Source organism: Somniosus microcephalus, chromosome 14, assembly GCF_052327205.1.
Source record: "Somniosus microcephalus isolate GS21.2 chromosome 14, FLI_Smic_1.0, whole genome shotgun sequence".
NCBI lineage: Eukaryota > Metazoa > Chordata > Chondrichthyes > Squaliformes > Somniosidae > Somniosus > Somniosus microcephalus.
Genome location: NC_141000.1, coordinates 93655557 through 93671762, shown reverse-complemented (window position 1 = coordinate 93671762; position 16206 = coordinate 93655557). Strand labels below are relative to the sequence as shown.

Sequence of the window (16206 nt, the reverse complement as noted above, 5' to 3'; positions counted from 1 at the left end):
TTCATCTGTCAAGAGCTTTTGACAGATGAAGTATCAGCATTTGACAGCTCTTTGAAGCTGTCAAACACTGACAATCTGTACAATAAGTTAATTCTTTCCTCTCAGGATGATTTAGAGATCTCTCCAGAACAGAAAGCTGAATGCTACAACTTTTGACAGCTCGCGGCCATTCTGCTTTCTGTGCCGGTGAGATGAGGGACTCCCGAGACCTGAAGGAAGGAAGGCTGTAAAGGTAAGAAAAGGCAAGTAAAACTTCTTTATAAACACTTTACACACACCAAACACACCTACCTCTGCACTCATCACTCACCTGAACAACGGACATCTGGAACCCTCCAAGCCCTTCAGCCCGACGGTCCGCCTCGCTAACTTGGCGTGATTTGGAGCCGTCGGGAATCCCACACTTCAGGAATAAAAATAAGGACTGGCTAAAAACTGCCTGTTAACAGGCAGTTAATTGGCACTAATCACCTTCCCGCCTCAGGGAGGCGGCTCCCAGCACAGGTTGGGTATCCGCCTCTTTTGAAACTGGCATGGAGACGGGTTGGGTTCGTGCCCCCTGATTTCAAGGTTTTAACCCCCCACACGCCTCCAATCCCGCCTCCACGGCCCAATGAAAATCCTGCCCGTAGTGTGGCCTTCTAGCAAGGGAGTTGAATGTTCTACTAATAGGCCTATAATACCAGTCATTTTGATGACAAAAACAAATGCAAGAAATACAAAACAGCAAGTAGTAAGAAGTCACAAAACAGTATAATTTATTAAACTGTACACCACTATAAACAGAACTATTTTAAACTGAATATACTACACATTATTAGTGAACTAGTTCAAAAATTTACAGTCGAATTTAAAGTCTTCACATTTCCAAGATGTGTGGATACTTGATGATCAGCAGCTTTGAAATGACCAAGTACACTATCTGTGCTGTGTGTACAGATTCATTAGCTATCAGTTCTCTGCTGACTGTGTAATTGCAGAATTAAATCTTGTATTTCCTCCCGTTTTTTCTTTACCTCCTGTCGCAGGAACCACTTATCCAGCTGCAGCGGTAAATCAAAATTTGTGATGGGATTCTGTGGAAAGAGAAAAAAAATTATAAATTTTGCAAAGAGGGAAAAAAAGCCACTAACCAATGCAAGAGTAAACTGTGTTGTGAAAATGGAACATCTAAGCATCCCAGGTTAGTCACTGTACAAATCAGATCTAATGTCGACCACATTCAGTTTTTATACAGATCCCCTTAATCCTGCTTCATCAAAACCAAAGGAAGTCCAGTTGTGCTGCAAATGACTTCCTCAATATTAATTTGAACAGAACTCCATTAACAAATTGAACTATAATACAAACTGAACTACACTAAATGTTCCAAGACTCAACATTGCTCAGAATTATTACTGGAAACAACTCCACCCCAAATGATCAGTAAATCATCTGCAACTGGGATGTTCCTAACTCTACAAGGGCTCCTTGTGACCATGGCGCATTATCCCTCCTCATCCTCTCTGCAGCCTTAGATAAATGATCACACGATCATCCTTCAACACCTTTCCTCCGTTGTCCATCTTGGTGGGACGGCTCTCATTCCCATCCAATCGTACCAAAGGATCTCTGCCAATGACTTCTCACCCTCCCCCATCACTTGGGGAGTCCCTCAAGGAGGCCCCATCCTCTTCCTTATCTAAATGTTGCCCCTTGGCATGGGGTCAGCTTCCACACGTGCACTGCTAACACCAAGCTCTACCTCTCCACCACCTCTCCTGACTGCCTCCACTGTAATCCTGGAAACTCAGGGATTTGCCGAAGCCCAAAGTCACTTCAGAATGCAAATTCAGTTGAACTCCACAACAGGCCTATTTTTTCTAGCTGTTCTGTGTATCCCAGTCCATCCTGCTCTTGTGTGAACCAATGGTCATACTAGAATTGAATTAAGTAATATAAATAACCAGCAAAATCCAAATTTGGTGCTAAAAAGATTTGAATTAAGCAATTTTGAATCAAGAGGTGTCGACTGCTGCACATCACTGCATTGTACAGCAAATAAAAAGGGACAAGTCTCCCTCACTTCCTCGACGTATTTCAGATACTGCCCATCAAGATAACAACCTATTACATGACCTGGACCATCACATTTCTAGTTCCTCTTTATGGGCAAAAGGCCGTGAATATGCTTCAAATCCCTCCAGTTGCCAAAGAAGAGGACTTAGTCTCCCAAATTTCGACACTATTACTGGGCAGCTCAGATCTAAGTGATTGTGGCCTAGTCCACTGCCCTCCAACAAAACCCATGGCTGTGAATGGAAGCCAGCATCTTCCTTCCAATCCCCTTACATAGCTTACTAAATATAGACCCTCAAAAGTAACCAAGAGAGAGCCAGAAGCACCTCCCATTGTCACTACAACTCTCTTAGCTTAGAGCAGGTTCATGTTTGTCTAAAGATCCCACTGGGTCGATCAGCTTTCTCCCCAATATGGCACAATGGACAGCTCTCAGTAGGACTCGCTTCAGCTGGATGCAGAGCATGGCATGGGAAAGGTATCACCAGATAGACCAGCTCCTCTGGAACACCACTAGCTATCTGATAAATATAACCTTACTCAACATGACAAATGCCATTATAACCAGATAAAACACTACGTCCAGAATCCTGCAATATTTTGCAGAGCTCAGTGTGAACCAACCCATTAGAACTTCGCCTCCACTCCCCAACAGCCTCTTGCAGACACATCACTACCCTGTATATCATTCTTACCTCCATGACCAAGAACAAACAAAGAATAGATGATGCCTGGGAAAAAAGACCTGGGCTGCCTAAGTTAAGGGAGTAGGAATAGTAAGGGGTGTGGAGTCTGATCCAAAATACTGCAGAAAAATGCATTACGACCAACTCAAAAATCATACATACCACATCCCATTTAAGAAGTGGGTGAAAATGAGGGGTGGTATGGAGTGAAAAATCAGAGAGTAGCTTTCTCTCTTCATGATTAAAAAAATGTTCATAAAAGGTAACCACAATACTGCTATATCCAGAATAAGACCACATTCCCACTGAACATTAGCTTAAAACTCAATTATCTATCTAAAGGTTAGGCAACAGGCATGGACCGTATGGATACCAAATTCTTAACGGCTACTCTAGCCAAGTGGGAAAAACAGGTATGGTCTTATAGAATAGTGCTGGTAACTGACTCGGCTTGGAGCCTCCCTACTGTGGCTGCAAAATAGGATTTGTTTGAGCCACTCACACTCAGGCCGCGATTTTATTGATGGAGGCGGGTTGGGTGCGGGTCAGGTGGTTTCCGGCTTCCAGTCCCGCCCCCAGCTGCATCTGGCCCACAGACGTGATTTTACATTGATTGACCTTGTTAAGCTTACCCTGCGGGCTTGCCGGCCAATTAAGAGGAAGCCGGTCAGATGACGTCATTTGCCGGTTTCCTTAAAGGGACCACGCACAATTTTATTTTGACAGTTGATTTCTCAGTGTTTGACAGCATTGAGGTGCTGAAAACACTGACAATCACTGCACAAAGGTGACCTCTTGCACCCAGGCTCTCCAGTGACTCCCTCCATAGACTGGAATAGATGGCTGCTGCAGGTGAGGTGGCAGAAGCGATCTGTCACTGGTGAGAGAGGTTCTCCCAGTGAGGTGGCACTGGACATGGATTTAAAAACTTGTAACCTAAAGAAAAATGTAAATGTATTAAAAATGCAGTTCCCAACATTTTCTTTCCTCTGAGACTACCATGTGCAACATTGGATCCTTCACACCACTTCTGCAGCTGTCATTAATCCAGAAACATTACAGCAGACTCAGAACACGCCACACTTACCTGGCGTGGTGTCCGGACGTCGGGAAACCTGAGCTAGAAGCGGCAAAATTCAAAAATAGGCCGTCAACTACCTGTTAATAGGCAGGAAATTGTCTTTAATCCTCTTCCTGCCGCTAGGCATTGGGTCCATTTGCAAATCGGGGACCCCACACTTGGGAAACTTGTTTGGAGGCGGGTTGACGGCGCGATCGCAACCCGCCAAATGATTTTAACCTTTGACCCGCCTCCAAAACCGTATTCCAGAGCACAGATATATATTATCCAGAAGGTGGGGAACTAATGAGAATGAAAACTAATGAAGAATCTCAACTATATCAATGGTTCTTAAGTTGGTTCTATGGGTTATCATGATACATATATCTATTGCTCTGGAGGCCCATGGAATAATTAGAAAAGAACAGGCTGAATTGGGCTCATGAGGAAGGTGCAGAATGGGTGATGGCTTTATACAAAATCGCAGAAAGTTGTACGGTTCAGAGAAAACCCACTTACACTGCTTTCGTTGATTTTCAAAAAGACACGCCTCTTTGTCAAAGCTTCTCAAGTGAGGACTTGGACATCTAGAGCATTAAGGTGGCTTGCATAATGCAAGCAGTCCCGTATAGATCCACTAATCTGAAGATGTCCATTGTATAGCTATGAGGAAATTCTCACTTGGGATAACAGCTGTGGAAATGGTATGAATATAAATGCTCCGATATCCTGGGCTCGCTGCGATCATGATCTTCAGCTAAATAATTAGAAAGTGAAAAATGCAGAGTGGCAAGCAGCCACTGCTGAAGTTCCATGCCTTCAAGTGATTAAGCTACCATTTGATCAGGTATGGTATGTGAATATGCTGTGGCCCGAAGGTCAGTGGTAATGCACTTATTGTGCATTGTTCTTCTCATTATGCTGCTCATGTAGTGATCTGGTACCTGGTGTCCATCAAGCGATGGCTCATCTAGTTGTAACAACCAACTAGTCATTATCCTCCTTATGTAGAACGGAAGGAGGGCCTCTTGGGGGGGCGGTCACGGTGGTAATAGAGGTTAGGAACCCAATGAACTCATTGTGGGAAACTCAGTAATCCAATAGCTGAACCAGGTAGATCTACAGGACGCTTCATTAGATTAAACAGCTTGCCTGGTTCACTCATCAAACCTGGATGTGTAGATCTGTGACTGAGGGCCGGGATTCTTTCTATTTGGCAATATTTAACACTACAGCTAATTGCTTCAGCAAGTAGGCTGATCCTAGTTAGACAAACAGGAAGCTTACTTGTACCTTAATTTGAAGACTCTTCACCATTACGATAGGTTTCTGTGCTTATTTGACACCCACTTAATCAAAAATAAATTACCTGAAAGAAGCTCTCCACATATTGCAGTAAGTAAATGCCACAGTCACTGCTGTTATCTTGCTTCGGGACTCTGGGGACTGAGCCCTTCATTTTGTCAGCCGTGAAATTGCGTTGTCCTCTTTTTTTCACTTCCCACTCTATCTGTAGATACCTATTCAAGGAAAAGGGAACGGTATCAATACAGTTTCCAATTTATTATTGTAAACAAAAGAACTGTAACACTGATTAAGAGTAAGAACATTTGACTGACCCAACAGAGTGAACCATCACAACAACCTGTACTTGTATAGCACCATAAACATAGCAAAACATCACAAGGCACATGAAAAAAAGGACTGTGTAATGTGGGCGGGGCAGGCACTAAGCAGACGGTAGGACTTACGGGAGGTGACTGAAGGAATGGTTGAAGAATTGGGGGGGGGGGGGGGAAGAGAGAGAGAGAGAGAGAGAGAGAGAGAGAGAGAGAGAGAGAGAGAGAGAGAAAGAGAGAGAGAGAAAAAGGAGAGAGAGAGAGAGAGAGAGATCCAAAAGGGCAAAGCTAAAGGATAAGTCACTGGTGGTGGGGAAGAAAGAAGGAAATCCTAACCACTTGTTACATAAAAAAGTTTTTCCTCATGTCGCCTCTGGTTCTTTTGCCAATCACCTTAAATCTGTACCCTCTCGTTATCGAGCCTTCACCCATTGGAAACAGTTTCTCTTTATTTACTCTATCTAAATCCTTCATGGTGTGGAGATGCCGGTGTTGGACTGGGGTGGACAAATGTGAGAAGTCACACAACACCAGGTTATAGTCCAACAGCTTTATTTGAAATCACAAGCTTTCGGAGCGCTGCTCCTTCGTCAGGTGAAGTGGAGAGATGCATAAAAACACAGCTTATATAGTCAGAGAATAATGTCAGATGTTTACAGGTAATCTTTCTAACTGCCATTTATCACACCTCGGCAGAGAGATAATCACAGCAATCAAAGGTGTAAATGGTGTCCAAACAGGTCAGTCAGGAAAATATTACATCAAAGAACAATGAGGTGGGGTCAAATGTTGCAGATGCTGGGGTCTGTATGAAAAACAAAAAAAGACAAAAAACACATTTTTTTGCTGGAAATCACAGGTCCGACCGCAAACAGACCATCGTTCGCAGCAAATTACCCAGCTTTCAGGAGAACAGCGACCACGACACCACACAACCCTGCCACAGCAACCTCTGCAAGACATGCCAGATCATCAACACAGATACCACCATCACACGTGAGGACACCACCCACCAGGTACATGGTACATACTCATGTGACTCGGCCAACGTTGTCTACCTCATACGTTGCAGGAAAGGATGCCCCGGAGCATGGTACATCGGCGAGACCATGCAGACACTGCGACAACGGATGAACGGACACCGCGCAACAATCGCCAGGCAGGAGTGTTCCCTCCCAGTCGGGGAACACTTCAGCAGTCAAGGACATTCAGCCTCCGATCTTCGGGTAAGCATTCTCCAAGGCGGCCTTCGAGACACATGACAACGCAAAATCGTCGAGCAGAAACTGATAGCCAAGTTCCACACCCATGAGGATGGCCTCAACCGGGATCTTGGGTTCATGTCACGCTACATGTAACCCCACCTGACGTAGGGTCATCCAGACTCGAGTCGTCGTTGGCTTGTTCTCTCCACACAGATGCGGCCAGACCTGCTGTGATTTCCAGCAAAAAAGTGTTTTTTGTCTCTTTTTTTGTTTTTCATACAGACCCCAGCATCTGCAACATTTGACCCCTTGTGACCCCACCTCATTGTTCTTTGATGTAATGTTTTCCTGACTGACCTGTTTGGACACCATTTACACCTTTGATTGCTGTGATTATCTCTCTGCTGAGGTGTGATAAATGGCAGTTAGAAAGATTACCTGTAAACATCTGACATTATTCTCTGACTATATAAGCTGTGTTTTTATGCATCTCTCCACTTCACCTGACGAAGGAGCAGCGCTCCGAAAGCTTGTGATTTCAAATAAAGCTGTTAGACTATAACCTGGTGTTGTGCGATTTCTTACATAAATCCTTCATGATTTTAAACACCTCTATCAAATCTCCTCTTAGCCTTCTCTGCTCTAAGAACAACAACCCCAGCTTCTCCAGTCTATCCACAAAACTGTAATCCCTCAACCCTGGAACCATTCTTCTGTACCCTCTCCAAAACCTTCACGTGCTTCATAAAGTGTGGTGTCCAGAATTGGACACAATACTCCAGCTGGGGCTGAACTCGTGTTTTTTATAGGTTTAGTATAACTTCCTGGCTTTTGTGCTCTATGTCTCTATAAAGCCCAGGATCCCATATGCTTTATTAACTGTTTTGTTAACCTGTCCTGCCACCTTCAAAGATTTGTACATAAGCACCCCCAGATCGCTCTGTTCTTGCACCCTCTCCAAAATTGTACTATTTAGTGTGTATGGTCTCTCATTCTTCCTACCAAAATGTATCACCTCACACTTTAATGCATTGAATTTCATCTCTCACGTGTCCACCCATTCCACCAGCCTGTCTATGTCTTCTTGAAGTCTAGCACTATCTTCCTCACTGTTTACTACACTTAAAAGTTTTGCGTCGTCTGCAAATTTTAAAAATTGTACCCTGTACCCCCAAGTCATTAATGTATATTAAAAACAGCAGTGGTCCTAATACTGAATCTTGGGGAACGCCACAAAAAGTAATAAAACAAAAGAAAAAAAATCTCATCAGTATTTTCAGGATTCCGATTAATGTTCCATCATTTAGTTCAAATAAATTTAAGTAAGTTATCTTACCTATACTACACCTAATAGATAGAATATACTTTACTGGATACTCACTCTCGTAAAATCTTTACTGTGTGCAATTGTGAAGCTGCTCTTAGTGAATCCATAATAAGAATACATGGCCTGAGAGGAAAAATTAGAGAATTTCAGTTACCACTTCTTACTTCAATTTTATTACCAAGTTTCATGGGGCTGAAGATCACCGTGGTACAAATGAATGACTCGAGCCTCACACCACCGCATTCACAAAAAGAAAATGATAAAAACAGAAACGGTTATGGAAACTTTAAATTCACCTTCCAAAACCATACTAATCCAAGCAACATTTTTTTTTCTTTACAGCAAAACCAAAAACTCCTTTATACATTCACACACATCTTATTACTAAATCAAGGAAGAAAAATAAACTTAGTACACAACATTGACACAGACAGCACATTTGGCAAGGGAAAGCAGAAAATAAACCATTCAAATCTACTGGCAAAATGTAGCACTACTTCCTGGCAGCAAAGGGCTACTTTTAAAAAAGTCCATGTAAAGGTACACTGCCACTTTATCATGGGTCTGTTGGGTACTTTGCAAACCTCTCAGATGTCAAATTTGGAGAATAAGGATTCTCCACTTACCAATCTCCAAACAGTTACTTCTTTAATTTTGGGGAGATAACTTTGCCCATGGCATGTATCCTGCCCGGAGACCAGTAATGGCTTTTTTATAAATAAATTGTTCTCAGTATGTGTGCAATGTGGCAAGGCCACATTTATTGCCCACTCCTAGCTGCCAAGAAAAGTAGTAGTTCTCTTCGAAGCTCTCCAGTCCTTGCGGTGATGGTGCTCCCACATTATTAGTTGGGAACACTAGGATTTTGAACCAGCAACAATGAAAGAATGGCAGTATATGTCCAACAACTTGCATTTATGTAGCATCTTTAACATAGAAAATACTGTCAGGATGGTGTATGACTTGGAGCGAAACATACAGGTGATGGTGTTCCCATGTCACTGCAGCTCAGTGATAGAGGTCAGGGGATCAGGAGGTGCTGTCAAAGCAAGCTTAGCAAATTGCTTCCTGTAGATAGTACACACTGCAGCCAGTGGTGGAAGGGGTGAATATTGAGTTCAATGATGTGTTAATTAAGCTCAGTTTTGCAATGGTGTCATGCTGGTCCAGTTATGTTTCTGGTCAAATGTAACCTTCATTGAAGGTCAGGGAGAAATTTTGAGGAAAACAGTTTGTATTGATGGAGCCATCAGCTTGCCTAAAGCTCTTCCAAGCCTAACTATACTCTGATGCAAAGCTGACAGACAGTTGCCTACCGAGCGGAGACTATTCTGGACATTATTCCATTGTGTTACAGTTGGAATTATTAGACAGAGATAGCAAGCCATCCCCATGGTCTACAAAATCATCAAGAGTAAACTCCAAAGCAACTTACTGTCAGTTACATTTTTTCAATTAATTCTCAGGATGTGGGAGTCGCTGGCAAGGCCGGCATTTCTTACCCATCCCTAGTTGCCCTGAGAAGGTGGTGGTGGGTCGTCTTCTTGAACTGCCACAGTACATGTGGTGATACAACTGAGTAACTTGCTAGTCCACTTTAGAGGGCAGTTAAGAGTCAACCATGTTGGTGTTGGACTAGTATCACATAAATCCAAACCGGGTAAGGACGGCAGGTTTCCTTCCCTGAAGGACATTAGTGAACAGTTGGGTTTTTATGGTCATGTTTACTGATACCAGTTTTTATTTTGAGATTTTAAAAAAAATGTAAACTGAATTCAAATTCTCAGACTGCCATGATGGGATTTGATCTAATTTTCTCTTGACTATTAGCCTAGGCCTCTAGATTACTCGCCCAGTAACATAAATGCTACACTACTGTACCCTGCAGTACAGCCCTGTGAAAATTACAATAAGCTGCAGTGAATCTCCACTTCACTTGCATTTATCTGCTCAGCAGGCTGCAATGTAGGTCAAGGTGGCCACAGTAACAGACGGCATTGCAGCTCTCAAGTCGGTTGCACTAACCTGCATGTGCACCTCATCAAGACTAATTTCAGATAAGAGAATATGTTTTAAAAAGTAAATTGGAATTTTGCTGGTAATTGGTACTTAAAAAGCCCCAAACAATGTCTAACAATTTTGTCTGTGCTTTAATTTGAAACAAAGGACAAAGTTCCAACAAAACATTATTAGAAATGCACTCTGAGGCAGAAAAGAATAATATGCATGGTTTGTCTGACTTGTATTTCCTCCTAAATATTTTCCTTTAGTTTGGTACCTGTAGCTGGTTTACAATGCAATGGCAGAGGCTTGGGAGCAGGTCTGAAGCTTGCCCTTCAGCTAGGGAAAATACTTGATATGGGGAGATTAAAAGGAGCAAAAACAGAAGAACAAACAACCCACCAAGTTCAAAACAAAAATAAAGGTAGATTGATTTGAAATCCCTTCTAGTAAATCAAGAAAAGGGGTTTGGAAATAGCCGTTTATTGTATCTAAAATACACCCATTGCAAAATAGATCAAAATCACCATTAACTCATTAACCAAAACAAAAGTGACACAAACCAAATATCCATTTCACAGTTGGGAGCAAGAAAAAGGTTCAAAATAATTGGAACCAAGGATAACAAGGTTGGCTTTAGCTTTTCCAAATTGCACAACGAGATTTTGTGGGCCTGCATCATGATTTGTTCTGCAGACAATACAATTGGTTGGGAAAAGTTTACAAAAACTTCAAGTTGTTTGTTGAGGATGTTATCCTGAAGCTTTAGTTTAGTCTTTAATCTTGAATGTTTAACCTCAGGTATTTGGAAAAGGTTTTTTTTGATGGGAGGGGGGGGGCATGTCTGCATACATTAATAAATAACCATTCCAAATCACCTTCAAAAGGAAAAGCCTACCTACTCAGTAACAATCTATTGCTTGGAATCAAAACAAAACAATTTACTAATGTATCATTTCAATGCTACTTACTGCTTGAGTATCCTTATTTTTTGTTGGCGTAGGTTGATGGGTGCCTTTATACATTCCTGTAAGAAATTAAACATTTTAAATCAAATTGTATTTCAGCTTCACTAATCGCTCAATTGATAAATGTATTATATAAGTGAAGCATGCAGGTTCAATCCTTAGGCTGTCCCGAGTTAACTAATCTCAATCAAGAAGGCAATCCAGGCACTAAAATTGTCCTCCATGCCCTGGGAGTGGATGGAAAATAAACCAACAGGCTAGGGTTCCCATTCTTGACCCATATCCAATAACTCCTGCCTCAAAGTGTTTGCCTGTGGACACTAGAGGGTCAACTAACTGTGTCCTTGCCCATCAACCTCACAGTGAAACATGCTCATTAGAATGGCCACTTGAGGTACCAGAGGAAAACTGGCATGGATGGAACTTGGCGTACCTTGAGTTAGCACCTTCATGGAAAAGTAATTGGAAGAGGGACGAGGGAAGTAAGAAAAGAAATCGCAAGAGTCAAGATTTCCACTGTGATTTTTTTAAAATTAAGCTTAAGCAATTGTTTTCAATATTCTGTCGTAAGAATATTATTGCAAACAATGCTGGAGCTTGTTATCACGTATTTAAATTCAAATCAGGCCTCATCCGCCTCAGAAACCTATGGTCCTCGAATCATAGCATCCAACTGCATCTTCTTGAATGATTCCACAATGTGTCTCTCCACAAAGCTACCAAAGATCATTCCAGCTATTTATCACATCATCAGGAAGGGCTTCCAGGCATAAGCTCTGAACTTACCTTTCACTAACTTGTACTTACTCCTTATCCTGCAGTCCTGGTATTATGCAAAATAATTTTGGATTAACATTTTCTATAACACTTTTATACCTCTATAACATCTCCACTCATTCACCTTTCAAGGCTGAGAGCTTTTCTCAGAACTAAGCCCTGTGGCACCAGGGATCAGCCTTTCAGCCCTTCTTTGCACCAGCTGGACGTTTCTCTCGTTCTCTGTGATCTGAATTGAACTCAGTACTTAGGATGCGGCCTGACCAGAGAACTATACAGCTCCAGTATGATACCTCCAGACTTGTGCTCTACTGATTTGGTAATAAAGATCAGTATTTTGTTTGCTTTGTAGACTGCTGCTCTGAAATTAGTAGACAAGGCAGGATAGAATCCATCAATAATCCTAGATCTGTTCCAGCCTTTCCAACAGTCAGTGGTTGGTTCTTCTACATACTTATTCATCAATTAACCTAGAACTATACTGTCCTCATCCAAGAGAATGACTATTTATTAAGAATTTAAGCTAATCATCAGTGTTATTTACCTGTATTCTAGAGCTGCGCGATGCTGAAGATGTTACAGAAGGAACAATGCTGGAAACTTTATCTGCAATAGAGCAAAATTTGATCTGAATTATTACAATGCATGCATTCTATATGTTAATTTGTACCAACCTGAATTTACTGTATATCTGATCCCCAGCTAGCATACACCATCTTATCTTATTACAATGAAGAATTAGACATCTGCTTAAGACTGCCTGCCTTTCTAATGGAGGAAGTTGCCAGACAACATCTGGAATTAGGTGGTATTGGCAACAGAAAGGGAATTAGAGTGGAAATACAAAAGGCGGTGATCGTATTTAATTTTTAATATAATTCATTCTTGGGATGCTGCCATCACTGACGAGGCTGGCATTTATTCCCCATCCCTAGTTGCCCTGAGGTGGTGGTGGTGGGCCGCCTTCTATAATTGAGGTAGCAAACAGGGTAGGTGCATATCTAACCATCATTTTTTGACATTTTAAACACTAAAGCAAGTATTGGAAAGATGAAGCTCACAGGTTTTTAAAAATTGCATTTGAACAATTTTTACATTGTTTACGTTTGATTTCTTTGATAAAGAGAGAGAAGTTCTGAGGCTTTGGTAAAATATGTTTACTGCGTTTTGGGCTCAGCCAGTGAGTAACGTTTTTTTCCTTGGTACTTCTAATCTAACGTTACATGATCTCCTTAAGAGAGCTGTAGGATTCATCCTAGGAGATTTCCTGTTAAACCTACAATTTTCTCATAGCAAAATTGCTACACTGTAGGAACGGCTAGATTCCTAACTAAAGGACTGAGATCGAGTCAGTCTATTAAACAAACGATGTTTAATACTAATAAACAGAGTTTAACACTAAAACAATGGAAAGCTGGATAACAGGTCTGTACTGGTTGCTAGTTCCACGAGGACTGACTAGAGCCCCTCCCTGGTCGGACGTCATCACATTTTCCCGCCGGAGGATCACGTGATCAACGTGATGACGTCATCGCGTTGGGTCTCAGTCTTAAAGGGACCGCGCTATGTACATGCGATAACATGAACAGAGATACAGATTCATTCTGTAGCTAACAATTAGTTAGATAATTATGTACATAAGATCAGAGTCCCCTTGGTGGTTCTGCCACAATACAACCTATTGCTAAAAAGCTATCAAGAAATAACTAAAATTGATGCTAAAATATCCCCAAGTAAAAGACAGGAATGCTTACTTGCTGAATCCTGTGACAGTGCCCTGTGAAAGGTATCCCCATCAGGTTCATCTGGTGATGACACTTGTTCTTCACTCGTTTTTTTATTATTAGATGAGAGTGTGGAAGACGGAGTTGAAAGTAATTTGCTTGCCTTTGTTTCACTGGTTAAATCAGATTCGTAAACTATTTTGTCTAACGCAGGAAAACAAATAACAGCAAGATACCAATGAGACCTGCAAGCAAAATATGTCATGTAATAAGTTAACAGGCATGAATTTTACCAATCTTTCCCTAGTCCAAAGTTATCAATAGTTCATATTATAGAGCTCCCCTCAGCCTTCACTTGAAGAGCTGGTCAAAGAGCCCAAGAATAGATCCGCCATTAAGTGATGATAGTGTGCTGTAGCGCTGCAAACGTTTACCACTGCTTCTCATAATATTAGATTGCCTAGGGGCAGACTGACATGAATCAGTCATTCATGAAAGAAAGACCTATGAAATAATATTGAGCAGCCTACGGGTGGCGCTGTCCAGGGAGAGTATAAATACTCGGGCACGGGCCCAGCTTGCGCAGGATATTCTTAACAGGAACTAGTGAAGGACACAACTAGACCTCCATGTTGTAAAACAGTTGATTAAAGCTTTGTTTAACGCTTAGACCAAGTGCCCAGTAGTTTTCTTACGTCACTGACCATATAAAATGGACGACTAAGAATATGGCTAGTCTTAATAATAAATTGCTTCTAGCATTAATTTCATCTACCTTACTTTAGACAGCTCCTGCAAGAATCTCGCAAGATTGTAGAATCTGTCAGTTCGCAATAATGTCGTAGCTTGGTCTCATCATTTTAGCCAGGTTCAGTGTTCGATTAACAGAAACACTTTTGTGACTTAACTCAGTAGAAACATCTCCAATAGACTATACAAAGCATACTTACTCTTCATTAACAGGCACAAATATGAAATCCTTTGTAAAGATATCCACATGACGAGTCCATGTTTTCACACGTTGATGTCTCTTGTGCTGTACTCTACAAAGACAACACAATATGTACTTTTAGTTTGAGTTGGTAAATTATGAGTATGCAGTTCAGGGTTTTGCAAATAAACAAAAACTACAGCAGAATTGCGATTCAATAGTTTTCATTTTCTTTAAATAAGCCCAGTTAACAGTTAAAAACAAAAATAGCAATACTGGCGGTCTGAAAGGATTGTAATGGTGGACATTGTAAAAATCAGCATGTTGGCTTTAGTGTAATAAGCCATAGACACTCAATTTTGAGTGAAATTGGTAAATCATCTTAAAATATACATACAATCAAATATAACTTTGAGACAGAGCTGCCAAATAATTAGAAACTGCAAATATTTACAAGTCTTAAACAGTGCATTTTAACAGTCTTTGCAAGCACTCAGTCAATGCACTCAGTCAGTGCAGGGTCACAAAACTAGACATTTATTGGCCCAGGGCATCACTGTCCTGTATTGGTGCTCGGAGCAAGTGGACAGAGATATTCTAATCTATAAAATACACTAAAAAAGATTCTTGACCAATGAACAGGTTTGTCTTCATGAACTTCCAAATAAAGTCAGCACTGTTCAAGCTAAACCTTAAATTAATATTTACTCACAGTAAATCAAATCTTCAATTTCTCTCTCTCAAATTTGCACGAGTCCAAATCGATTGAAAATGAACAATTCAAAACAGTGCCTATTTGAAAAAAGGGAGCCAGCACTAGCACAGTGAAAAGGGTGGGTTTTCCTGACTGCTAGCCTCAGTGGATCCAGCAAGTTCACTTTGAGCTTGCCACTGGCTGCACAAGACCAGTGCATCTAGAGCTGACAGCACTAACATGGCGGTACATCATGATAAACGCAGCTACTGAAGTGTGATTGGTTTGATAAGAAACAGAAAAATGAGCCATGTGACTTGTAGAAAATTGCTTACGAGAGGTTAGTTGCCTCCTCTGATCCAGCATTATCCTTCCGAGTCAGGCGTCGATAAAAGAAGCTACTAAAAATGTGAGTACGCTCAGCAAGTTCTTTGGGTGCTTTCTCCAGCAACAGGTACCTTAGATAAAATAAACAGCGCCAGTTACTGTAGTTCAATTTTGCATAGAACTTTTTTCAATACTTAGCTAATGCATCTTGCATTGGTACAATTCAACTTAGTATGAATAGAATCATAGAATTATTACAGCACAGTAGGAGGCCATTCGGCCCATCGATCCCTTGGCGGCTCTCTGCAAGAGCACTTCAGGTACTTATCCAATTCCCTTTTGAAAGCCACGATTGAGTCTGCCTCCACCACCCTTTCAGGCAGTGCATTCCAGATCATAACCATTCACTGCGTACAAAGGTTTTCTATCATGACGCCTTTGGATCTTCTGCCAATCGCCTTAAATCTGTGTCCTCTGGTTCTTGACCATTCCGCCAGTGGGAACAGTTTCTCTCTATCTACTCTGCCTAGACCCCTCATGATTTTGAACACCTCTATCAAATCTCCTCTCAATCTTCTCTGCTCTAAGGAGAACAACCCCAGCTTCATAAAGGTTCAACATAACTTTTTGTACTCTATGCCTCTATTTATAAAGCCCATGATCCCATATGCTTTTTTAACCTCTTTCTCAACCTGCCCTGCCACCTTCAATAATTCATTTAAAATCAGTAAATTAATTCCTGGCATACATCAGGCAAGAGAAGAGGGCCACTCAATTATTGTAATCAACGTAGTGATTAATCACAGAACACATTATTTTCAGGATGAGG

The 16206-nt window shown here is 41.4% G+C and overlaps 1 protein-coding gene across 5 annotated transcripts in view; it reads right to left on the bottom strand.

Moving 5' to 3' along the window:
• Positions 1-734: 734 nt before the first annotated feature.
• LOC147107714 (sentrin-specific protease 7) overlaps positions 735-16206 on the bottom strand; it is a 107884-nt gene continuing 92412 nt past the window's right edge. For all 5 annotated transcript variants that reach the window (XM_086006945.1, XM_086006944.1, XM_086006947.1 and 2 more), the window contains 8 exons: positions 15386-15508; positions 14376-14468; positions 13456-13670; positions 12246-12307; positions 10928-10983; positions 8010-8078; positions 5174-5324; positions 735-1076 (listed from right to left, as the gene is read on the bottom strand). In XM_086006945.1, coding sequence (XP_085863071.1) covers positions 945-1076; positions 5174-5324; positions 8010-8078; positions 10928-10983; positions 12246-12307; positions 13456-13670; positions 14376-14468; positions 15386-15508 — 901 coding nt within the window. In that variant the 3' untranslated portion in view covers positions 735-944. The remainder of the gene's footprint in view (positions 1077-5173; positions 5325-8009; positions 8079-10927; positions 10984-12245; positions 12308-13455; positions 13671-14375; positions 14469-15385; positions 15509-16206) is intronic.